At 41.5% G+C, this 26,967-nt stretch overlaps 1 protein-coding gene across 1 annotated transcript; it reads left to right on the forward strand.

The window, feature by feature from the left end:
* The first annotated feature begins 10,539 nt into the window (after window positions 1-10,539).
* aldh4a1 (aldehyde dehydrogenase 4 family, member A1) lies at window positions 10,540-25,153 on the forward strand. The gene is made up of 15 exons (XM_028575779.1): window positions 10,540-10,752; window positions 13,782-13,875; window positions 13,964-14,056; window positions 15,218-15,265; window positions 15,512-15,667; window positions 18,235-18,384; window positions 19,345-19,419; window positions 19,721-19,908; window positions 20,749-20,822; window positions 20,897-21,093; window positions 21,404-21,451; window positions 21,733-21,885; window positions 22,076-22,197; window positions 22,832-22,950; window positions 24,624-25,153. Exons 1-15 carry the CDS (start codon window positions 10,712-10,714, stop codon window positions 24,734-24,736), a joined length of 1,671 nt encoding a protein of 556 aa, XP_028431580.1. The 5' UTR covers window positions 10,540-10,711; the 3' UTR covers window positions 24,737-25,153.
* The last annotated feature ends 1,814 nt before the right edge of the window (window positions 25,154-26,967 follow it).

Below are 26,967 nucleotides of genomic sequence, written 5' to 3' on the forward strand. Positions count from 1 at the left end.
GCGCTTTCTGTGCTTGTGAACTGAAAAACAATTTTATTTATAGTATCAAATCATAACACGAGTTATCTCAAGACACTTTACAGATAGAGTAGGTCTGGACCACACTCTATAATTTACAAAGACCCAACAATTCCAACAATTACAGTAATTCCCTCAAGAGCAAGCAGTGCGACAGTGGCGAGGAAAAACTCCCTCTTGGGAAGAAACCTCGGACAGACCCAGGCTCTTGGTAGGCGGTGTCTGACGGGCAGGTTGGGGATATGATGAACAGTGGCAATAATAGTCACATTAATAATGAACTTGCGAGTTCATTCTTCCAAGAACAACCAGCAAGAACGTTCTCCCCAAGAACACAAGTCCGTTCTTTGCATTCTTGAGATTGAGAAACACCCAGAGGCTAAATACAAGAGGTAATGAGCAAATAAGGGACAGGTGATACAAAAAAAAGGTAAAAAAGGTACTTTATTTGTCACATACACGTACATGTAGCGAAATTCATTCTCTGCATTTAACCCATCCCTCAAGGGAGCAGTGGGCAGCCAATGACAGCGCCCGGGGACCAACTCCAGATCTGAGCCAGTGCCTTGATCAAGGGCACTGACTAGAGAACCTAGTACATGTTTATACAGCAGGGGAAACACATCAGGGCGGGGCAGAACAATCAGACAGGCGAGAAAACACAGGAAGTAAAACTAGACATGACAAGAAAGAAAACCAGACTATCAAAATAAAACAGGAAACAGAAATATACACAATCCACAGAATACACAATCACAATAAGACAAAACATAGGACCGAAAAAGAACAAAGTACAAAGCAAAATACCAAAACCATAAAAGACAGGGTTCCCTTTGTTTCATGTGAAGTTGAACAGGAGTCTCTAGGTTTCGGTCCTGCTGAACTAGTGTTGGGACACGAGGTGAAGGGTCCTTTACTTACTTACTTACTTACTTACTTTAACCCAGCGGTTCTCAAACTGTTTTCAATAATGCTCCCCTTTGAATTGTGTTTTTTAACCCAAGTACTACAAAAATCCACATAAAGAGGAACAATACAGCGATGTCAGTGACAGATTTACTAAACAACTGCCTTGTACCTGAAAAACTTTTAAATGCTGATGAGAAAGGCAACAAACTTTTAGAAAAAGACAAAAACTTTGAAAAAGACGGCAGAAAGAAGGAAGTAAGGCAACACTAGGTTGACAAGTGACAAAACATTCAATAAAGTAACAAACTTTAAAAAAGCGGAAAATAACTTCAACACAAGCAACAAACTTGTTAAAAAAGACGTAGAAGGAAGGAAGGTAAGAATGGGTCCAACAGCCTTGTAAATGAAAAACATTTAGCAAAAAAACTCCCGTACCCCCTGCAGTCCTCCAGAGTACCCCTAGGGGGACACATACCCCCTACAGTCTTTATAAACTATCTTTTTTTTAAACTGTCTGTACTAGAGCTGTAATCGGGCCTTAAAAGTACGGCCCGAAAAGGCCCGAGCCCGACAGAGTTCGGCCCGAGCCCGACCCGTATGTTTTGATTGACAGCTTTTTAAAAGGCTGAACCTGTTTCCAACTGTAAAGGGGTCTATCAGCATCATTAGAGGGTCGGACACGCGCTTCGCACGGCGAGCGGGGCAACCACCACTCGGCAGAGAAGGGAGAGAAAGAAAAAAGAGACTGCGCCGCACGCACACAGCTCCTTTGTCTTTCGTAAAAATCGAGTCATTTATACATTTTTTAACATCATTTATTCATGATTAACGGAGGCTATCGGCCACTTGGAAGTTGGAATATAGATCTTAATTAAGTCCTCCAGAGACCAGCCTCCGTTTCACCTCCTCAGGATCCATTTTCACGCTAATCGTAACGCATCACCTGACCGCTCATATACCATGCAGCCCGAAGCGCAAGCCCGAGCCCGGCCCGAGCCCCTGAAAAATAATAGAAATTAAGCCCGAACCCGACCGAACCCGTCGGGTCCCGTCGGGTCCCGTCGGGTTCGGGCAAAGATCTTCAGCTCTAGTCTGTACACTTACAAAGTTCTCAATGCTTCGGTTAACATGTAGGGACCCTCATTATGCTACATTTGAAGTGTGGTGCTATTTTGAGCCTTGTTAGTGGTGTAGAAATAGGTATTTGTTTTTACTTTACCCTCTGCCCCTATGACTAGCGTTACAAGCTAATTAGCGGTTTGTGCTAAAACTGGTCACGTTCGATTAGCATGAAAACACATCCCAGAGAACGGTCGACTCGGTACCCATGTGTTATTAACCCCTAGGTTCATTTTGCGCCGGAATTGTCCTTTAAGGAGCATCTGGTCCTGCCAGAGTCAGAAGTCTTCCAGAGTTTTTTGCCAGGCTCACCGATCACCTCCACCAAGAGATTATCATATTATTGTCCCCAGTAACATGAAAGGAGACGTAACAATATTAAATAAACTCATATGTAAATTTAAACATTATTATTTAAATTGGCTGTTTTTTCTGTGTTGTCGGACTAGAAGCAATGAAACGCCTCCAGTTTAGGCTACATCACAAATGATCAGCGAGACATCTGAAGGAAATATAGAAGAAGAAAGTTCACAGAGACAAAAAGTGACTCAGCATTTCATTTAGCTGTAATTTGTTATTAACTGTTGAAGTAGGAGGCCTGATGTTTGGCTGGTAGGTGGTCTGTGAGTTTGTCATATTAGATGTAAGTCATACCGTTTGTTTCTCTAATATGGTTTCATGCTTCTAAAGGAATCGTAACTGTATGACACCCAGCTTTGGACATAAACAATATGTTAATAAATGATATAATTTACATGTTTAAAAGCAGAGAAAGTCACCCTACCTGCTGCCGATCACTTCTTCTTCTGTCAGGCAGGTTTCTATTAACACTCTTGTTGTCCTTCTGCTCTCGGGGATGCTAGGTGTTTTTAATTAACAGCTGAGCTCGTCTCCGGAGACTTGGGCTCCGCTCTGTCAGGGATTTACCTGTGTGGGTAGACTGCATCAGGAGGTTATTCTCAGACACAGGAACCCCCCCCCCTCTCTCGCTGCTGCTGCTCTTTTCCATCCCTTCTGTTCCTTCCTGTTTGTCCTAATGTTTCAAACTGTCTTTATCAGGAATATGGCCCAAAACAACACGGATGGTTCCATAAAACCATAAAATACTGACTAAATATCACTATGTTCATTGAATTATGGGTGTTTTATTTAATTTTACAGCATTTATGGTCTTATAATCAAAATCTGTGACAATCCATCAACAAACATTTATCTTAACTATAAGTTAAAATAATTCATATTTTCTGATTTCTTTTTTTACTTAAGACTAAATTAGGATTGTTGACCATGAATTGCAAGAAGAGTAAAACTATATATATATATATATATATATATATATATATATATATATATATATATATATATATATATAAATATGTAACACAGAACTGAGTGATAATTTGTCTTTATGTCGGGAGCCATATTAAAATGTTGTTAATCAGTGTGTCATATCACACACCCTCACACACACACAGACACAGACACACACACACACACAAACACACACATATATACACACACACACACACACACAGACACACACACACACACACACACACACACACACACACACACACACACACACACACACACACACACAGAGACACACACACACACACACACACACACACACGTGGATGACTCGAGGAACAGTTTAATAACAGACACATAACAGCATTTTACTGAGATATTACTAACTACTGAAACAACATATAGTTCAGCTGACACAGGCGAGCGTTAGCTTAGCTCAGCATCAGGACAGAAACATGAAGGATTAACGTTTCCTCTTCAACACGTTGGTAACAGTCAAATATTGTAAAAGACATTTATCATCTGTGAAATGTTATTCCATGTCGCTAAGTTTGGCTTTTCTTCTCATGAACTAATAAAGTCTTTTTCTCTGAGTCTTTACGGTCCCAACGGGTCAGATGTCCAGAGACGGTATCTCACAGCAGGAGGCAGCATCTACGTATATATATATATATATATATACAGTACAGGCCAAAAGTTTGGACACACCTCATTCAATGTGTTTCCTTTTTATTTTCATGACTATTTACATTGTAGATTCTCACTGAAGACATCAAAACTATGAATGAACACATATGGAATTATGTACTTAACAAAAAAGTGTGAAATAACTGAAAACATGTCTTATATTTTAGATTCCTCAAAGTAGCCACCCTTTGCTTTTTTATTAATAAGGGAAATAATTCCACTAATGAACCCTGACAAAGCACACCTGTGAAGGTAAAACCATTTCAGGTGACTACCTCATGAAGCTCATTGAGAGAACACCAAGGGTTTGCAGAGTTATCAAAAAAAGCAAAGGGTGGCTACTTTGAAGAATCTAAAATATAAGACATGTTTTCAGTTATTTCACACTTTTTTGTTAAGTACATAATTCCATATGTGTTCATTCATAGTTTTGATGTCTTCAGTGAGAATCTACAATGTAAATAGTCATGAAAATAAAGAAACACATTGAATGAGAAGGTGTGTCCAAACTTTTGACCTGTACTGTATATATATATATATATATATATATATATATATATAGGATATATAGTCCATATTGAGATTTCAATAAAACTCACACACACACTCACATGCACACACACACGTACACACACACACACACACACACACACACACATACACACACACGCATACACACGTACACACACACACACACTCACACACTCACTCACTCACACACATACACACACACACGTACGCACACACACACTGACATGCACACACACATATACACACACAGACACACACACATACACTCACATGCACACACACGTACACGCACACACGCACACACTCACATGTGTGTGTGTGTGCATACACACACACACACACACACACACACACACACACACACTCACATGCACACACACACGTACACACACACACACTCGTACACACACACACACTCACATGCACACACACACGTACACACACACACATACACACACACACGCATACACACACACGCATACACACACACACACACACACACACACACACACTCACTCACTCACACACATACACACACACACGTACGCACACACACACACTGACATGCACACACACATACACACACAGACACACACACATACACTCACATGCACACACACGTACACGCACACACGCACACACTCACATGTGTGTGTGTGTGTGTGCATACACACACACACACACACACACACACACACACACACACATGCACATGCACACACACACATGCACACACACACGTACACACACACACACTCGTACACACACACACTCACATGCACACACACACACGTACGTACTTACACGTATTAGTGACATTTTTTTCCCCTATTAATAAAAAAGCAAAGGGGGGCTACTTTGAGGAATCTAAAATATAAGACATGTTTTCAGTTATTTCACACTTTTTTGTTAAGTACATAATTCCATATGTGTTCATTCATAGTTTTGATGTCTTCAGTGAGAATCTACAATGTAAATAGTCATGAAAATAAAAAGGAAACGCATTGAATGAGAAGGTGTGTCCACACTTTTGGCCTGTACTGTATATATATATACACCTGTGTGATGCTGTAGAAGCTGTGTATTAATATATATACCTGTATGATGCTGTGTATATTATAATATATATATATAGATACTATTGCTCGTCATCAGTCTCAGTAATGGTGTGTGAGGGTCTCAGCAGCTGCGGGAAAGCTAACAGGCTAACGGTTACCGTAGTTACTGTGTCTGTAGTGTCTCCGGTCTGTCGGTCTCTGTCGGTGACTCCCCGTCTGTCCTCTGTCTCTCAGACCCATCGATGAAGCTGCCCGACAACACAAGAAGAAACTTCAGGAAACTCTGGAGCCCTTAAAGGAGAAGTTAAAGGTTTTTGAAAAAGTTAAAATAAAGTTTGTTCAAACAGCAGAACACATGAAGGTCCAGGCCAGACGCACAGAGAGACAGATTAAGGATCAGTTTAAGAAGCTTCACCAGTTTCTAGATGAGGAAGAGGAGGCCAGGATGGCTGCACTGAGGGAGGAAGAGGAGCAGAAGAGTCAGAGGATGAAGGAGAAGATGGAGGCTCTGAGCAGAGAGATAGCAGCTCTTTCAGACACAGTCAGAGCCACAGAGGATCAGCTGAGAGCTGAAGACGTCTCATTCCTGATCAACTACAAGGCTGCAGTGGGAAGAGTCCAGCAGAGCCCCTGCTGGAGGATCCACAGCTGCTCTCAGGAGCTCTGATAGACGAGGCCAAACACCTGGGCAACCTGAGCTTCAACATCTGGAACAAGATGAAGGACATGGTCTCCTACACTCCTCTGGTTCTGGACCCAAACACTGCTTATCCAACCCTCATCCTGTCTGAAGATCTGACCAGTGTGAGACGAGGAGAGAAACAGCAGCTTCCTGATAATCCAGAGAGGATTGATAAAAACTGCTCTGTCCTGGGCTCTGAGGGCTTTAACTCAGGGGCTCACAGCTGGGATGTCGAGGTTGGAGACAGTACAGGCTGGGCACTGGGTGTGTTAGCAATGTCTGTCCAGAGGAAGGGAGACATACTGTCTGGATTATGGAACATAATGTTCGATGAAGGTGAATACTCAGCATGGTCACCACCAGGTCCAATCACTGATCTTAAAGTAAAGAAGAAGCTCCGGAGGATCCGAGTGACTCTGGACTGGAACAGAGGAAAGCTGTCGTTCTCTGATCTTGATACTAACACACACATACACACCTTCACACACACTTTCACTGAGAGGATGTTTCCATTAATTAAAAAACACTGATGATAAAGTGAAAATATTACCAGTGAAGTTCTGATATTCTTTACTCTTTACTTCCCTTGGAGTGAACATGTGTCTGTCTATTTATTTAGATGTAAACAAAGCAAATAAATTATTAATCAAGTCTAAACTGTAATGATCCGTAGCAGCAGGGACGGACTGACAATCTGTGTGTTCGGGAAAAGTCCAGAACGGCCGTCGGCACAAAAAAAGTCTTATAAAGCGAGATTAACAGCCAACAGCAGGGGGCGCTAATACAATCACTTATATGCTAAGTGTAAAAGAAACTGAGGAAGAAGATGAGGGACAGACAGCAGAGTTAATTTCACATCAGCCAGAGGTACTGGTAAGTGCCAGGAGCAGGGCACATTATAATAGGCTGCCTTTATCCCTACCTAATTTCTGTTACGTTAATTTGAAACATTAAACCCGTTAGAAATTAATCGTGGGTTGACTGCGGTTTCACTTGGTTGTATATGAGAGGTTGTAGTGAGCTCACTTTTGCTGCTAGGATGAAGACTATGGGATTGAATTAATTGGGAAAACATCAGGCATGCAGTGGTACCACTCTAAACGTGCTAACAAACAGGGAAGGGGGCTAAATAATTCACCAAATGTAACCAAAAGTTTAACAAAACAAATCATAGCTTTCACTTTCTGTCTGGCTTCCATCAGAGTGCAGTTTTTCCTCGTCTTTCATATTTATATATTATTCATATACTATTGTGGAACTAGCAAAGACCTGGTGGTTGGCTTTTAAAGTTTAAATCGGCATATAAGCCAGTCATCGTCGTGGTCCCTGAAGTCTCTTTTTCTCCTGATTCTTCCATTAGCGTAGTCCTCCTGCAGTGCCAGCAGTGCCATCATGCAGCATTACGCACAGGTTTTGAAGACGAAATAAAGTGTAATAGGCAAACTTCATGCAGGTTTTGTCACAAACAGTATTAAAGTTTGGACTGATAACGAGGATATTAAGTGTAATGATTGTGCAAGAGCTTAATGGCTGTATTTCCAGACTTTGACATTTGATGATATATGCACAGTTTTAAAGACAGATATTTAGTTATTTACACTGTGTTGTGCAGTTATCTAATACTAGGATATTAATGCTATCCTGTAGTCCATGCAGTCGGGCCATCTCCTCCTCCTGCGCTCCGTAGCAGACAATTTGACGGTCTGACTTCAGTTCACCACCTCACCATCTGCGTCACCAATTCCTATTTTGTCTCCAAAATGTGCGTACGCATGGGTCAGAGTTTGCGTGGAGGACCGCACATTCACCTGTCAAGTTTGTTTTTTTATACATCACAACCTTTGCATGGAAAGTGGGGTACGCACATTTTCAGCCCCGTTTTGTGTGTACGCCACATTTATAAATGAAACCCCAGGGCTGATTTTTAGCCCCAGTCCGTCCTGCGTAGCAGCAGTAAACATTAACAGCTACCTAAAGGTAAAGAAAAGAGAAGCAGAATAATCAGTCTGGGTATTGTCGCTTAGGGTTCAATGAAGGTAAATACTCGGCAGGGTCATTATTACTGTAGATACAGAAACTGTTCTCAGAGTAAAGAAGCTCCAGAGGATCAGGTTCTGGGATGGAACAGAGGAAATCTGTCATTCTCTGATCTTGATAATAACACACACATATACACCTTCACACACACTTTCATTGAGAGGATGTTTCCATACTTTGTACATGTAGCCCTGTCGGTGCCCTCATGCCTTACTTTCATTGTTTGTAAAAAAAAGAGTGCTGGACTAATCTTTAAGAGATGATATCCATATGTATGGTATACATGTATGAATGTCTATATGCAAGCCTGCTGAAGTGTTAAGCTTGATTTGTGCTTCTGAGTTAAATCTACGCTGTTGCTATGTATGTAGGTATGTGGCGATACTGACCCTACACCCTACATGAAATCAAGGAGAGAGTTAACTTTTCCTGCTACAGATTTCCCACCTTGGTTAGAAAGAACAGGGGAGACACTTTGGTTCTCTCACTAGGACTCTAGAGTCGCTACTCACTCCGAAGATAATCGGCATCACTCTCTCACTTTCGCCCTTGCTCTATCACCCACCCACACATACACACACAAACACAGACACACATACAGACTCCCCCCACACACCCGCACACACACACATGCCGGTTCGACACACACACCAACGCAGAAGTATAAACTTCAGGCCACTTACATACAAAAGCTACGAAAGCTACGAGAGCCTCCTCAGAACCATAAATCAAGTGTCAACGTGTAAATAAGGACACAGAGCCGAGATCACGGTTCTTCCTTCTGCCTCTTCATCGATCACATCACAAGACGGAGATTGTAGCTGTTCATCAGAAAAAGGACTTCAAGGATTTCTGATCATCAGAGGATTTGAGCACAAAAAGGATTAACCACCTACCCAGGTGATAGACGTCGCACTGCTAACAATGGACTGGAGACTTTGAGATCATATCTCTAACCTTGGATGGGTTGTGACTTTTCCCTATTCCAAATCAGATAGTTACTGATTAACCAAGAAATTTGAGTTTCTTTCAACCAAATTGTCAAAAGTTATAACGTGGATGGTTCCATATACAACACTCTTCACAAGTAAAATAAATGATCACTTCACTACTTTCATTGAATGTGGGTGTTTTATTCAATTTTATAGCAAGCAAAAAAGTGACAAAAATGTCGGGAAAAGCTTCAAAAAACGTGGGAAAAAACACCAACAAAACCGTCAAAAACGTCGACAAGCTACAAAAGTGTACATTGATCGATGGGATAAACAACACAAGGGTTAACGTCTCAGCTCTTTAGAGATTGATTTGGAATAGTTTAACAGGTGCAGATTTTATTGAATGATTGATGTGAGTTAAGTTGTATGGGTCTTGCTGAAGCATCTTGCAATAAATATTTAAACTATAGTTAAAGTATATCTGGTGGACATTCAATTAATGATTTTGTTGATGGTGGTAAAAAGTTAGGTAACTGTGTGTTTGATATCTTAATAATGGTTCTTAAATTATTTTAGAAAACGTTTATGTAAAGACAACTATCACTGGATTACTTTGATTCTGAAGAAAAGTTTGAAAAAAAAATGTCTCTGGTATTATCCTGCTCACGTTGTGCATTTTCCCAAATAAAGTTATATTTTAGAAACCCTGGCCAGCTGGTCTTCAGTGCAGGAACACTGGCTGGTTGTATGTTAGTCTCGATGTTATGCCTCCATCTAGTGGCCATTCTGTGTCATTACAGATAATACACACAAAGTAAAGGTAGAGGTATTAACAAGTAGAAAACACTGAGAACATTTTGAAAAAAGGAAGTGGGATTTAATATTAATGTAAAGCAGTCAGATGATGAATAGAAACTTGTATTAAATGACAAATTAATGAATAAAATGATTGCTGAAGACGCCGAGGAGAAGTGAACGAACATTCAAGAAGCTGCACAAAAATAGAACTTTCAAATGTGGCCCGTGATTGGCTGAGGATATTTCCCTGCTCGCTGATTGGCCAGTCGCAGACCCGCCTGTGGAAGATTCCATTTCACAGGCTGAGGGGAGGAATTTTCTGGACAGATAGTGACGCTTTTTACAAAGAAAACGGCTTTTATTTCTTTCTGTTGAATCATATTAAATAACAATCATTACTAGTGGATAGTTAAACCGGACAGCGGTTGAGAATGAACGGGAATCTGGAATTTAAATAGTACGGCCCCCCCGCCCCCGGCGGTAGTTTGCGCTGCCCGGGTTGCAGTGTGTCAAACGGCCGCTGGTACCCTGCATGTGATCCGGTTTTATTGATCCGTGATCAGGTGTAACAGGCTGTCTCCCTCCGTCTCATCTTCTCCTTCTTCTCATCCACCTGTCGGGGAAACATGCTGCGCGTGCGGGCTGCAGTGAGCCAGTCCTGGAGGGGGTAAGTTAGGCTTCTACACCCCCAGACTCCTTCTGCTCAGCGACGACTTCTGCAAGATGTCACGCAGCTAATGCTAAGCTAACTCACTACAGCTGTTTTATCCAATCAGAGACTCTCACGAAGCGCTTTCACATCATTTGGCTCTAATGACGTCATGTGTAACTGTAACTGTAACTTTTATTGTTGTGCTGTGGTGATGTCATGATCTCTAACCTATAAAGTGTGAGCTATATTCAGCCAGAGGTGGAGGAAGTACTACGTTACTTTACTGCATTAAAAGTACTAATCCACACTGTGAAAATACTCCACTACAAGTTAAAGTCCTGCATTAAAAACCTGACTGAAGTAAAAGTATTTTATATATAGTTATAGTAGTTAAAAGTATCAGAGCATTGTTTGCTGAATTCAGTGCAACAACCGAAATATGTAATGAATAGAAAGTAGCTGATCATATCCTGAATATATATATATATATATATATGCAGCTCTACAGATGATTGCAGGGTTTAGGTTGTCTCTCTACATTGTGTGACAGACTATCAGCCTCCTCATGACCTCGGCCCAAATACAACACTCAAAGTCAGATTCAGGGTTATGAAGGGTGGGGGGGCGAGGATTTAAAGGGACAGTTGAGATATTTAGCAGGGGTATGAATCCCCAGATGCCATCATGTCTTATATCGATGTTATTGCGATTTTTAAACACAGATATTGCAACAGATTACTTTTTTTCTTACTTCATATGATGTGCCCAAAGGAAAACTTTGCTTGACTTGGCGTCCGTGTATTGATACAGTATCGCCACGGAAAATATCACCTTACTATGCTGTATAGTTCCCCCCCCCCTCCCTCAGTGTGTTAGCTACAGTAGATTGCGGTTGCTGTTTGCAAAGGTAAGAACAAACTCAGTTTAACTACCACGAGTGGAAACAGAACTCAGGAAAAGATAAGCCAGCCAACTCCAGCCAAACTCTAAATCAGCTAAAAGGAGAATTGTATTGTTGCCTAAATGCCGAAACTGATTTTTAAGTCGACATTCGCTAACCCCTATTCTCCACTCCAGCAGGCAATCATTGCCATTCAAGTCAACGTAAATGTAAATGGACTGTATTTATATGATATGATTTATATGACTGTCTTTATATAGAGCTTTTCTAGTCTTAACGACTACTCAAAGTGCTTTAACACACTACAGGAACCATTCACTATTCACACACGTTCACACACTGTGGCCGAGGCTGCTGTACATCAGGTAATCATTCACACACATTCACACAACGATGGCGCAGCATCGGGGCCAACTCAGGGTTCAGTGTCACAATTAATTATCGGAATTTTATCGAAATCGCAATGTGGACTAGTGCAATATCCAAATCGCAGGGGGCGCGCAAAATATATGTCAAACCATTGTAAAATAAAGTATTGTGGTGCTGCAGAGACGTCCGGCCTACATACACTATCCTTCAGACTACAGAAAACCTCTTTGTTTGGTACAGATCCTCAAGAAAATTATACTTCAATCATTTGAATTTTTTAAAGATTTAATATTAGTCAAAGAAAAGGAGAATAATGAAACAAAAATGATCATTCCCTCCAATATCGTGAATCATATCGCAATAGCAATATCAGTCAAAGTGGAGAACGGCTGCCAGCCCACGCAACACACAAACCCAAAAGTCCCACTAAGTATGGGCGCCCGGGTAACTCAACCGTGGGTAGAGCGGGCGTCCATATATGGAGGTTTAGTCCTTGACGCAGCGGGCCCGGGTTCAAGTTTGTTGCATGTCATTCCCCCCCTCTCTCCCCTCTTTCATGTCTTCTGCTGTCCTATCAAAATAAAGGCTGAAAAATGAGCTTTAAAAAAATAAAACACTAAGTAGCTCATCCGACTCCACCTTTTATAAACTACTTTGTCCCTTTTATATCAAACTCTGGACTTTCCTCCTCTTCTCCTCTTTTACTTTAAATATGTATGCTTAATATCTTATTTATAGTTATTTAATGAAACTGCAGTCTTTAGGACACTAAGGTGCTTTCTATTTCAGTTTGGTGACGTATACAAAAGACCGTTAGAGAGCTTTTAGTTCTTTTTTTTACTCTAACGATGTGATTTATAATAATAAACATACTGAAGTCAGAGTAAAATGACAGATTTTTAAAAAACAAATTTTAAAAGTACACAAAAAACTACTCCATTACAGTAACGTGAGTAACTGTAATTCATTACTTTCAACCTCTGGCAGCGACTGGTTATTATTCTGTGACATCTGTACAAACTGAACTCCTACTGTGTGTGTGTGTGTGTGTGTGTGTGTGTGTGTGTGTGTGTGTGTGTGTGTGTGTGTGTGTGTGTGTGTGTGAGATGATCGACCCCCCCGACCTTCTGTTGGGACAGTTTAGACCCGAGAAGTTAATCATAAACCCGTTTCTCTGCAGTACCCCAAACTGAAAGACTTGTCTCAGATCTGATGGTTGGAGATTTGTGGAGAGTTATGTATTTATTATCTGCTCTAGCTTTTCCAATGTTTTAGACACAGATATGGAGATAATAACGGTCCAAAATGATGTAAAATTACATAATGTTTTATTCCAAAATGTCACTTTTCTTAAAGGAAGGACCTCTAAACCTCACGCCAAATAAGTCCTCCTACAAACGGAGAGACAACACTCGCTGATGTTTTATTAATATAAATTAAATTTCGCTCATTCTGTCCCCAGATAACCTTGTTTGGCTGTCAGTGTGCTATCAGAGGGGGTGGGACTACAGTTGGGTTGATTTCCTGTCCGGTCTGGTGTAGAAGATTCAGGAAACAAACATCCGTTCATGGCCAGTTTACTCCGGTCAAAGGCTGCAGCTCTCTGCTCACTTATATAATGATACAATCCTGTTAAGTGTGTGTGTGTGTGTGTGTGTGTGTGTGTGTGTGTGTGTGTGTGTGTGTGTGTGTGTGTGTGTGTGTGTGTGTGTGTGTGTGTGTGTGTGTGTGTGTGTGTGTGTGTGTGTGTGTGTGTGTGTGTGTGTGTGTGTAGGTTGAAAACGTTGCCGTTGGCCCCTGTGGAGGTTAAGAATGAGCCGATCCTCGGCTTCACAGAGGGGAGTGCAGAAAGAAAAGATCTGCTGAAGGTTTGACTCCGTTTCCCCAACCATCCCATAATAGTCCTGACTGTAATTGAGCCTGAACTGGAGTTTCTGAATCCTGTTGTTGTTCCAGGCGCTGGCCGGTCTGAAGGGGCAGACGGAGGAGATCCCGTGTGTGGTCGGAGACGAAGACGTCTGGACCAAAGACATCAGATATCAGTTATCAGTGAGTCAACCCCAGTCCATCCAAACCCACTGGACATGAGGACCAGTCCAACTTATCAAGGATTTGCATATTATGCACAGGGGGGTGCAATATTTGTTAAATGCAAAATGTGTCAAACCATCTGAATGAAGTATTGTGGAGCTGCAGAGACAAATCATATGCTTCAGACCAAAGAAATCACACTATAATCATTTCAGTATTAATATCTTTCAATGAAAATGAGAATAATGATGATGGGTTACCTCCTAGAGATGGTTTCTCAGTCTGCCAGCTATTAAATATATCTTCCCAAATTAGACTTTGTGCTGGAGTTACTCTCATGTTGGAGATGTGCAAAGTAGGGCTGGGCGATATGGAGAAAATCAAATATCACAATATTTTTGATCAAATACCTCTATTGATACCGCAACAAAATTGTAGTGTTGACTAATTGGTGCTTTCATCAAATATTTACACAATGAGATTTTTGATAAATAATCATCAGTAATGTGGATATAATGACTATGTGGGTAAAGGCAAATAATAGAACAGTTACAACAGTCTGGTAAGTTCAGAAAATGACATCACTTTACTGTAATGCAGCCTTTAGAACCAGCAAAAGACACCACTTATGCCATATCACGATATCCAAAATCTAAGACAATATCTAGTCTCATATCACGATATCGATATAATATCGATATATTGCCCAGCTCTAGTGCAAAGTATGTTTCTGTTACCCCCTCTCCCCTGGCTCTGTTTTATATATATATATATATATATATATATATATATATATATATATATATATATATATATATATATATATATATATATATATATATATATATATATAGCTTTATTTGTTCATTTTATTTGTTAGGGACCATGTACAATTATTAACATAAATGTTGCCGATTGATGCATTGTACCAGAGTTAGCTTTAGGCTAATTTCCATCTGCAGTCCCCAGGCAGGGCACAGTTTAAATCCAACAGTAAAAACATGACAACATCAACAGAACAATCACAAATCCTACATATAATGCAGATTGTGTGACACACACACACACACACACACCTGTTCAGCACCATGTTGAAAAACATAAAGCTACTTAACCTTCTATAACCCCATAACTCTCCACATGTTCACTGACTCTGTGTTTCTGTGTTTCTTTTTAAAGCCGTTCAATCACTCCCATAAAGTGGCAAAGTTCTGTTATGCTGACAAGGTAAGTTCTGGAAGAACCCAACTCAACCTTAGGGCTTTGGTTGACTTTAAAAATGGAAATGTTTGAGAAAGTCTCCTTTATTTAGTGGGTTTCATTCAAGCAGCAACTTCTGGTCTGCCTTTTATTTTGCCTTTTTTGTGTTAGACGTTTTTTGTTCGATGTTTTTGCTGCTTTGTTCAACGTTTTTGTGTCTTTTTCCAGATAACGTGATTGTGTGAGAAGGTTTTTTGTGTGTGAACCTAACAGGAGCTGATTAACAGAGCCATCGTGGCGTCGGTGGCGGCGAGGAGAGAGTGGGACCTGAAGCCCGTCCAGGATAGAGCGCAGGTTCTGTTCAAGGCGGCCGACGTCATCAGTGGACCCAAGAGGGCTGAGATCCTCGCCAAGACCATGATCGGACAGGTACGGGGCCCTGTTCCTGATTTCATTTTTAAATGACGTCGATATTGTTTTTTTGGGGGGGCATTTTCGGCCTTTATTTTGATAGGACAACTGAACACATGAAAGGCAAGCAGTTAAAGAGTGTTCTAAGAAATCATTCTGTTTGACATGTTTTAATTATGTGTTGGAGGAGTTCAGATAGAGCCTGTATCAGGGCCATATTTAGTCCAGATAGAGCCTGTATCAGGGCCATATTTAGTCCAGATAGAGCCTGTATCAGGGCCATATTTAGTCCAGATAGAGCCTGTATCAGGGCCATATTTAGTCCAGATAGAGCCTGTATCAGGGCCATATTTAGTCCAGATAGAGCCTGTATCAGGGCCATATTTAGTCCAGATAGAGCCTGTATCAAGGCCATATTTAGTCCAGATAGAGCCTGTATCAGGGTCATATTTAGTCCAGATAGAGCCTGTATCAGGGCCATATTTAGTTCAGATAGAGCCTGTATCAGGGTCATATTTAGTCCAGATAGAGCCTGTATCAGGGCCATATTTAGTTCAGATAGAGCCTGTATCAGGGCCATATTTAGTCCAGATAGAGCCTGTATCAGGGCCATATTTAGTTCAGATAGAGCCTGTATCAGGGCCATATTTAGTTCAGATAGAGCCTGTATCAGGGCCATATTTAGTCCAGATAGAGCCTGTATCAGGGCCATATTTAGTTCAGATAGAGCCTGTATCAGGGCCATATTTAGTCCAGATAGAGCCTGTATCAGGGCCATATTTGAATTGAATTGAAATTGAATTGAAAAAACTTTATTAATCCCGATAGGGAAACTGGTTTGCCACCAACCATACAGCAATCGAACACAATACACAACTAACAGACAAATAAACAAACAAATAATTCTGGACTAGTAGACCAATAGACCGTAATAAGGAGACAATAAATAAATAAATAAATTATAGAAGACAAAAATAATATCCAACGGTTAACAGTGTAGGTTATAAAATCTAACCGCAGCGGGAACAAAAGACCTTCTCATGCGCTCACTAGAGCACCGAGGCATTACCAATCGCTCACTGAAAGAGCTTGAGTCCTTTTGAACAGAGGGTGTAATGGATGGCCTTCAAAAAGCAGGACAATTTTTAGTTTTGAACTAATCCTCTTCTCTACAATAACCTCCAGTACATCCTGGTTAAGACCAATAACTGAACCAGCTCTCTTGATTAACTTGTTTATCCTATTTTTGTCCTCAACAGATATACTGCCCCCCAGCACAGTACAGCATAAAAAAGTACACTAGCCAAAATCCCTTGATAAAAAACATTTAGCCATATTTAGTCCAGATAGAGCCTGTATCAGGGCCATATTTAGTTCAGATAGAGCCTGTATCAGGGCCATATTTAGTTCAGATAGAGCCTGTATCAGGGCCATATTTAGTCCAGATAGAGCCTGTATCAGGGTCATATTTAGTCCAGATAGAGCCTGTATCAGGGCTATATTTAGTCCAGATAGAGCCTGTATCAGGGCCATATTTAGTCCAGATAGAGCCTGTATCAGGGCCATATTTAGTTCAGATAGAGCCTGTATCAGGGCCATATTTAGTTCAGATAGAGCCTGTATCAGGGCTATATTTAGTTCAGATAGAGCCTGTATCAGGGCTATATTTAGTTCAGATAGAGCCTGTATCAGGGCTATATTTAGTCCAGATAGAGCCTGTATCAGGGCCATATTTAGTTCAGATAGAGCCTGTATCAGGGCCATATTTAGTCCAGATAGAGCCTGTATCAGGGTCATATTTAGATCAGATAGAGCCTGTATCAGGGCCATATTTAGTTCAGATAGAGCCTGTATCAGGGCCATATTTAGTCCAGATAGAGCCTGTATCAGGGCCATATTTAGTTCAGATAGAGCCTGTATCAGGGCCATATTTAGTTCAGATAGAGCCTGTATCAGGGCCATATTTAGTTCAGATAGAGCCTGTATCAGGGCTATATTTAGTTCAGATAGAGCCTGTATCAGGGCTATATTTAGTCCAGATAGAGCCTGTATCAGGGCCATATTTAGTCCAGATAGAGCCTGTATCAGGGCCATATTTAGTTCTGTGTGTTATATGTCACTATGTCTAGTAGCCTACTGTACTTAAATGGCCAGTATTTACTTTATTTTCTGTATCCATTGAAGCCTCTGTGTTTACAGGCCAATGTGCTATAGGTGCCAAAAATACTGGTTTGGTACTGCCAATTTGTTTTGTTTTTTCATGGTTCATGTGTGCAATAAACATTACAGTTTGTGAGAGAAAAATTGTGGCAGAGAATTGTGATATCAGTTCTAAGCAAAAACAATCATGATTCATATTTTTTTCCTGAATTGTGCAGTCCTAGTGTCGGGGACGTTGCAATGTAGCCGGCCTGTTCACACCTACCGTGTGTGTGTGTGTGTGTGTGTGTGTGTGTGTGTGTGTGTGTGTGTGTGTGTGTGTGTGTGTGTGTGTGTGTGTGTGTGTGTGTGTGTGTGTGTGTGTGTGTGTGTGTGTGTGTGTGTGTGTGTGTGTGTGTGTGTGTGTGTGTGTGTGTGTGTTGCAGGGGAAGACGGTGGTCCAGGCTGAGATTGATGCGGCTGCAGAGCTGATCGACTTCTTCAGATTTAACGCCAAACACGCCGTAGATCTGGAGAAACAGCAGCCGCTAAACTCTGAGGGAACCACCAACACCATGCTGTACCGGGGACTGGAGGTAAGAATACAGTTATTATAACATTATTATAACGTTTAGCACCAACACCATGCTGTACCGGGGACTGGAGGTAAGAATACAGTTATTATAACATTATTATAACGAATACACCATGTTGTTATAACATTATTATAACATTATTATAACGTTTAGCACCAACACCATGCTGTACCGGGGACTGGAGGTAAGAATACAGTTATTATAACATTATTATAACGTTTAGCACCAACACCATGCTGTACCGAGACTCTCAGTGACCTGAACTGAGTCTTTTTCTTTTCATGCCACTTTCTACTTCTACTCCACTACATTTCAGAGGGAAATATTGTACTTTTTACTCCCCTACATTCATCTGTTCCAGCTTTAGTTACTAGTTACTCTAGTTACTCCACTACATTCATCTGTTCCAGCTTTAGTTACTAGTTACTCTAGTTACTCCACTACATTCATCTGTTCCAGCTTTAGTTACTAGTTACTCTAGTTACTCCACTACATTCATCTGTTCCAGCTTTAGTTACTAGTTACTCTAGTTACTCCACTACATTCATCTGTTCCAGCTTTAGTTACTAGTTACTCTAGTTACTCCACTACATTCATCTGTTCCAGCTTTAGTTACTAGTTACTTTACACATTAAGATCCCTGCACATAAACACATGTAGTTTATAAATCTGATGTTTGATTCTAAAGTAAACCAGCCGACAATATAACGGCTACAAGTCCAGCTGAGATGATGAGACCATTAAACACACAACTGGTTGGATCCTTTACACACACTACAATGGTTTAATACTTTAACTACATTCTCCTGATGATACTTAAAATCTTTGACTGTAATAGAGTATGTATACAGCGTGGTATTAGTACCTTTACTGTAGTATAAATAATCTTCAGACTGCTCAGTGAGATCCTTGTACACATTTAAGTCTAGATCCACGGTTACATCTCTTTGTTTCTCTCAGGGCTTCGTAGCCGCTGTGGCTCCTTTTAACTTCACTGCTATTGGTGGGAACCTGGCAGGTACTCCAGCTGTCATGGTGAGTGGTAACACACACAGACACACACAGACACATTGCTGTGTGTGTTTAACATGACGATACGTAAAATGTGTTTGGGTAGAAGGGTATATATATATGCTAATGTATTTTTTAAATAACTTTGTATGAATGATAATAACTAATGTTGGTATAATAAGCTACATCTTTTCCCTCCTGTGTTGTTTCTTGTATATCCTTCTGATTTGTTTGGGTTTATTTTGTGCGTTTCTGTGATGTGTCTGTGTTGTTTATTACCAGTGTATGGTCACACAGTAATCCGTATCTGTGCTGGTGTTTCCAGGGCAACGTGGTTCTGTGGAAGCCCAGTGACACGGCAGTGTCGGCCAGCTACGCCGTCTACAGAGTGCTGAGGGAGTGTGGGCTCCCCCCGAACATCGTCCAGTTCCTGCCAGCAGACGGCCCCGTGTTCGGAGACACCGTCACCGCCTCACCGCACCTGGCCGGCATCAACTTCACCGGCAGCGTCCCGTAAGGACTCGGCTTTCACTAAACTGTCACCTACATAGGGCTGCACTGTGTCACGCAAATATCAGATATAATGGAACAACTGAGATAAATAACCACATATTCAAAGTGTGTGTGCGCGTGTATATGTAAGTGTGTGTGTGTGCGCTTGTGTGTGTGTGTGTGTGTGCATGTGCATATGTGCACGTGCATGTTTGTGAGTGTGTGTGTGTGTGTGTGTGTGTGTGTGCGCTAGGGCTGCACAATATGAGGAAAATATGAGATAACGTTGAATGTCTTGATAATGATATTACTTGCGATATAAATGAAAAATTAATTTTTCCATCGACGGATTTAGCTCCTGTACATCTGCGAAAATCAGTCACCGACACAGCTGATCCAAAACGTATCCAGTGAAAGTTGTAACCGATAAGTTGTTCATTCCGATGAATCACTTTATAAACTAGTTGGAGAGATGTCATGTATTCCACTTTGGTTACTGAGTTACTTACATGAATACAAATGTTTTGTTGTATGTGATGTAATGTTGACAGAGAAATGGTGGAGGGATATTTAAAGTGATGCGCCAGGTGTGCTTCGACGGCTCTGGGTGTGTTGTCATGCTAGTTTGAGCATGTTCTAAATATCTAGTTGACCAATCAGATTGTCTGGTTGGATCTACTTGTTGTATAATTGATATTATCCCCAGCTGAAGTCTTGGTAGTAAGATCTTCTAGTCTGAGATGATAATAATAATAATAATAATAATGTACATTTGAGAAACCAGTATAATGTCTGAGTTATTCTTGTTTGTGTTTCTTTATATTGTATATTATTATATTTGGGTTGAATTGTTTTTTTTAGGACATTTAAGCGTCTCTGGAAGCAGGTGTCCCAGAACCTGGACTCGTACCGGACGTTCCCTCGGCTGGCCGGAGGTGAGCCGCCGTTACCATGGATACCTCACTACTGTCGGAGTAACGTGTTCTGAGCTTTCTGTCCACGCTTTCAGAGTGCGGCGGGAAGAACTTCCACTTCGTCCACAAGTCGGCGGACGTGGAGAGCGTGGTGAATGGGACGATCCGCTCGGCGTTTGAGTACGGAGGCCAGAAATGTTCGGCGTGCTCCAGGATGTACGTACCGGACAGCACGTGGCCCGCCATCAGGGAGGGGCTGCTGGCCGTGCACCGCCAGCTCACAGTGGGGGATGTGAGTACAGGGACTGCCTAAAGTCCTGCCAAAGGAGCACTGCCAAAGTAACGCTAAAGTACTGCTAAAGTTAAAAAAAAGTTGAAAACCTAAAAAACTTTTAAAAAAGTGACTCTTTGAATAAAGCGGTATATACCATATGGGACTTTTCTTGCTGTGCTTTGTGTCAGAAGTGTCTGGAATACAATGAGTATTACTGCCAAAGTACTTTTAAAGTACTGCCAAAGTATTTTAGTTGTAGCTCCTTTTCCCAGAGACCGATTATACATGAAGGAGGTTAACCAGGTGTTTCTGTTTTTTTGTCCTCCAGCCCGTCGAAGACTTCAGCACATTCTTCTCGGCCGTGATTGACGACAAGGTGCAGCTTCCTTCAGCTGGAGTTTCACAATAAAAGCCTCTGTGTTTCAGAATAAAAGCGTGTGTGTGTGTGTGTGTGTGTGTGTGTGTGTGTGTGTGTGTGTGTGTGTGTGTGTGTGTGTGTGTGTGTGTGTGTGTGTGTGTGTGTGTGTGTGTGTGTGTGTGTGTGTGTGTGTGTGTGTGTGTGTGTGTGTGTGTGTGTGTGTGTGTGTGTGTGTGATTCATGGTGTTTAAGCCTCTGTTGGAGTATCGGTGTGTATTCATGGTGTTTTCCTCCTGCAGTCGTTTGCTCGGATAAAGAAGTGGATCGACCGTGCCAAGTCCTCCTCCAGCCTGAAGGTCATCGCCGGCGGTAACTATGACAACAGCAAGGGCTACTTTGTGGAGCCGACCATCATCGAGACCACGGACCCGCGGGACGCCATCATGAGCGAGGTACACGTTATTTAGCGGCACAGAGAACATGATGACTATTCATCTCTCCAGAAACTCCTCAGCTGTTTATTAATAATAATCTTTATTCATAGAGTATTCACCCTGAAAACTGATCCCATCACCAGTCTGCGTCTAACAAGATATCTAGAATAATATTTATTATTTTATAACTTGTGTGTGTGTTCTGCAGGAGATCTTCGGGCCGGTTCTGGCCGTTTATGTTTATCCAGAGAAGGATTACCGAGAGGTGCTGCAGCTGATAGACAACACGTCTCCCTACGCTCTGACTGGAGCAGTGTTCGCTCAGGACAGGTGAGAGACACACACACACACACACACACACACAGGCACACATACGCTCTATGGTGTTTTTTGCCCCCAACTGCTCCTTCCAGGCAGCGCTGCGACCGCTGCCTTCAAGGCACTTAACCCTAACCCTTAACCTTAACCCTAACCCTTAACCCTAACCCTTAACCTTAACCCTAACCCTAAACCTTAACCTTAACCTTAACCCTAAACCTTAACCTTAACCCTAAACATTAACCTTAACCTTAACCCTAAACCTTAACCTTAAACCTAACCCTTTTGCTGCGTTGTAACCCAAACCTAACCCTAACCAGTGCTTCCCAACGGTGCCTTCCAGGCAGCGCTGCCTGGAAGGCACCGTTGGGGGCAAAAAACACTGATAAACCACACACACACACACACACACACACACACACACACAGAGAGAGAGACACAGACACACACACACGCAGAGACACTCACAAACGCACAGAATTGACCTTGGTGATTGGCGCATAAATACACAAACCCACAATCACACATATTAAACATAGACAATAAAAACAACCAATATCTGGTGTATATAGTAAACAGCTGTTTAGGTAGTGTGAGTGTGGAGTGGGCAGATGAAGGTGTGTAACGTAACGCTGTGTGTTTGCAGGACTGTGGTGGACGAGGCAGCGAGAGCTCTGAGAAACGCTGCAGGGAACTACTACGTCAACGACAAATCCACCGGCTCGGTGGTTGCTCAGCAACCGTTTGGTGGCGCCAGAGCGTCAGGTAAGAGTTGCTTCTACATTGAAAGATAGAGAGAGAGATATATATATATATATATATATACACAGTACAGGCCAAAAGTTTGGACACACCTTCTCATTCAATGCGTTTCCTTTTTATTTTCATGACTATTTACATTGTAGATTCTCACTGAAGGCATCAAAACTATGAATGAACACATATGGAATTTTGTTGGCCCTTTTGCCTTCACTCTGTGGTCCAGCTCACCCCAAACCATCTCGATTGGGTTCAGGTCCGGTGACTGTGGAGGCCAGGTCATCTGGCGCAGCACTCCATCACTCTCCTTCTTGGTCAAATAGTCCTTACACAGCCTGGAGGTGTGTTTGGGGTCATTGTCCTGTTGGAAAATAAATGATGGTCCAACTAAACGCAAACCGGATGGGATGGAATGTCGCTGCAGAATGCTGTGGTAGCCATGCTGGTTCAGTATGCCTTCAATGTTGAATAAATCCCCAACAGTGTCACCAGCAAAGCACCCCCACACCATCACACCTCCTCATCCATGCTTCACGGTGGGAACCAGGCATGGAGAATCCATCCGTTCACCTTTTCTGCATCGCACAAAGACACAGCGGTTGGAACCAAAGATCTCAAATTTGGACTCATCAGACCAAAGCACAGATTTCCACTGGTCTAATGTCCATTCTTTGTGTTTCTTGGCCCAAACAAATCTCTTCTGCTTGTTGCCTCTCCTTAGCCGTGGTTTCCTAGCAGCTACTTGACCATGAAGGCCTGATTCAGTCTCCTCTTAACAGTTGTTCTAGAGATGTGTCTGCTGCTAGAACTCTGTGTGGCATTCATCTGGTCTTTAATCTGAGCTGCTGTTAACTTGTGATTTCTGAGGCTGGTGACTCGGATGAACTTATCCTCAGCAGCAGAGGTGACTCTTGGTCTTCCTTTCCTGGGGCGGTCCTCATGTGAGCCAGTTTTGTTGTAGCGCTTGATGGTTTTTGCGACTGCACTTGGGGACACATTCAAAGTTTTTGCAATTTTCCGGACTAACTGATCTTCATTTGTTAAAGTAATGATGGCCACTCGTTTCTCTTTACTTAGCTGATTGGTTCTTGCCATAATATGAATTCTAACAGTTGTCCAATAGGGCTGTCGGCTGTGTATCAACCTGACTTCTGCACAACACAACTGATGGTCCCAACTCCATTAATAAGGGAAAAAGTCCACTAATTAACCCTGACAAGGCACACCTGTGAAGGTAAAACCATTTCAGGTGACTACCTCATGAAGCTCATTGAGAGAACACCAAGGGTTTGCAGAGTTATCAAAAAAGCAAAGGGTGGCTACTTTGAAGAATCTAAAATATAAGACATGTTTTCAGTTATTTCACACTTTTTTGTTAAGTACATAACTCCATATGTGTTCATTCATAGTTTTGATGCCTTCAGTGAGAATCTACAATGTAAATAGTCATGAAAATAAAGGAAATGCATTGAATGAGAAGGTGTGTCCAAACTTTTGGCCTGTATATATATATATATATAATATATATATATATATATATATATATAAATATATAAATATGCGCGTCGGACGGTTCACGCCTCGCCGTCGTCCATTAATACCTGACAATGGACACCTCGTCAGACATTAACCCTTACTTAAATTTGACTTGTTGAACTGAACTTTTCTTCTTCTTTAAGGAACCAACGACAAACCGGGCGGTCCTCACTACGTCCTGCGCTGGACGTCTCCGCAGGTGGTGAAGGAGACAAACGTCCCGCTGGCAGACTGGAGGTACACCTACATGGGCTGAGTTCCGTCCTGCTGGACCAATCAGAGCCCTCCCTTCCTCCGTCCCTCCCTGCCTCCCTCTCTCCCTGCCTCCTCTCTCCCTCCCCCCTCCTTCCCTCCTCCACCAATCAGCTGTCTCTCATAAACAACGATGTGAATGTATTGGGACAGCCGAGCGGTGAGAAGCCCCTCCGTCCTCTGAACACTTTATCTGTCCACGGATGTTAGTTATTGATGCTCAGATATCAATATTTTTATTTGTTTTAATCCAAATCTAATTGGTAGTTTCATTGATTCATAAATGGAGTCTTTTGATTTTAAGGTCAAAAGGAAAAATATCCCAGATTCCAGCTTGTGAAGTCTGAATATTTGCTGCTTTTCTTAACTCTTGTGTGATTCTCAAGTGAAATATGTTTGTGTCCGGGAATGTTGGGGAGACAAATCAAGACATCTGGAGACTTCAGCTTGAAGATGAATCCATTTAAATATTATTTTAGGTCAACATCAGAACATAAAAGTCTTCCTCTGCGTTACGTATCTAAACAAAAAGCTTGTTAATGTCTCATTTATAAGTTTAACTATGAAACATATTTCTAATCGTCTAAATCATTTAACCTTTGTGTGGTGTTTGGGTCTGTGGGACCCGTTTTCAATGTTTGCTAAAAGAAAAATTATGCTATTAATTATTTCTTCTAACTCAACCTCATTGGCCTTGGCTCATTTTCTGTGAAGAACATAAAAAATAACTTCTTTTCAATGACTGCACACAGTACACCCCCCTACACATTACATATGAGGTGTTCGGGTCTGCTGGACCCGAGTGTAATAATAGCGTAATAATTGTAGGCGCTATGAAACTAAACTGCGGCCTCCTCCTACCTGGTGTGTGTGTGTGTGTGTGTGTGTGTGTGTGTGTGTGTGTGTGTGTGTGTGTGTGTGTGTGTGTGTGTGTGTGTGTGTGTGTGTGTGTGTGTGTGTGTGTGTGTGTGTGTGTGTGTGTGTGTGTGTGTGTGTGTGTGTGTGTGTGTGTGTGGTCTTTCTGCACCTGCTATTTCCACACAAAGTTATAAAATTGTTACATTTCAAGCACTGTCACCTGTTCTGATTAAGTTATAATAATAAGCACCAGTAATGATAAAAAAGTCTTGTTTCTAAATTTTTTTTTTTTATATTTGAATTTCCTCATCATATGATCATAAATGTGATCAAACAGGGATAAATGGCAAAAATGAACCATAAAGTATGTATAGATCATTGGTAATTGAGCTAAAGTAAAGATCTGTTAAGTATTTTTACATAAATTGTTATAGCTGTATTGATTTAAAAGCCTAATAATGTGGTGGGTCCACCAGACCCGGGAACATTGGCTGTGTAAGAAAAATATAGCACCACACAAGGGTTAAAAGGGTTTGTGTGGAACTGGTTGTTTCCGGTTTAGATGTCTGTGTCACAGTAAAATGTGTCCCCTGTTCAGTAAGAAACAAGCAGCAGTGAAAGTGTCTGGCAGATGTTTCACATGAACCAGATGTTTTTAAAGTGCTGATAACGTTCATGATGACGTAGATCTCTGCTGCTTTGTCTTTTCTCAAACACTGTGATTAACATATATATTTTCTGAAGAGTATTTTGTATTTTAATCTTTTGCTGTCGTCAAACAACTGCAGCTGATTGATATTTTCAGAACCTGCCTTAGTAGGACCTTTGTGAATCAGATGATCATTTTTGACAAATATTAAATTATTATGATTTAAATTTATGCTTTTGTGTTTTGTTTTTTGCCTTCCTTTGTTCTCACTGAGGGTTTCAAATAGAGCTGTAACCGGGCCTTAAAAGTTCGGCCCGACAGAATTCAGCTCGAGCCAGACAAGTACATTTTGTACTTGACAGCTTTTTAAAAGCCCGAACCCGTTTACAGCCCAACATTATTCAAAAGTGCGCACACACACACACACAGCTCTTTTGCCTTTTGTGAAGAATGCGTTATTTATACATTTATAATAAAATGTATTCATGACTAACGTCGGCTAAGGCCTCTTGGAAGTTGGAACAAAGAAATAAAATAAGTCTCTCAGAGGCCAGCCTCCGTTTCACCTCCTCAGCATCCAATTTCGTGCTAATCGGAACAGGCAATGCTCCGAGACCGTGTACATAATCTATCACACACTTCAATGGTAGAAGCTCTGGCTCTAGCCAGTCACGGTTTCGCCGGTATGGTAAACGTTTCTATGGTAAAGTGTTGGACCAATCGGAGAC

Source organism: Perca flavescens, chromosome 4 (assembly GCF_004354835.1).
Source record: "Perca flavescens isolate YP-PL-M2 chromosome 4, PFLA_1.0, whole genome shotgun sequence".
Lineage (NCBI taxonomy): Eukaryota > Metazoa > Chordata > Actinopteri > Perciformes > Percidae > Perca > Perca flavescens.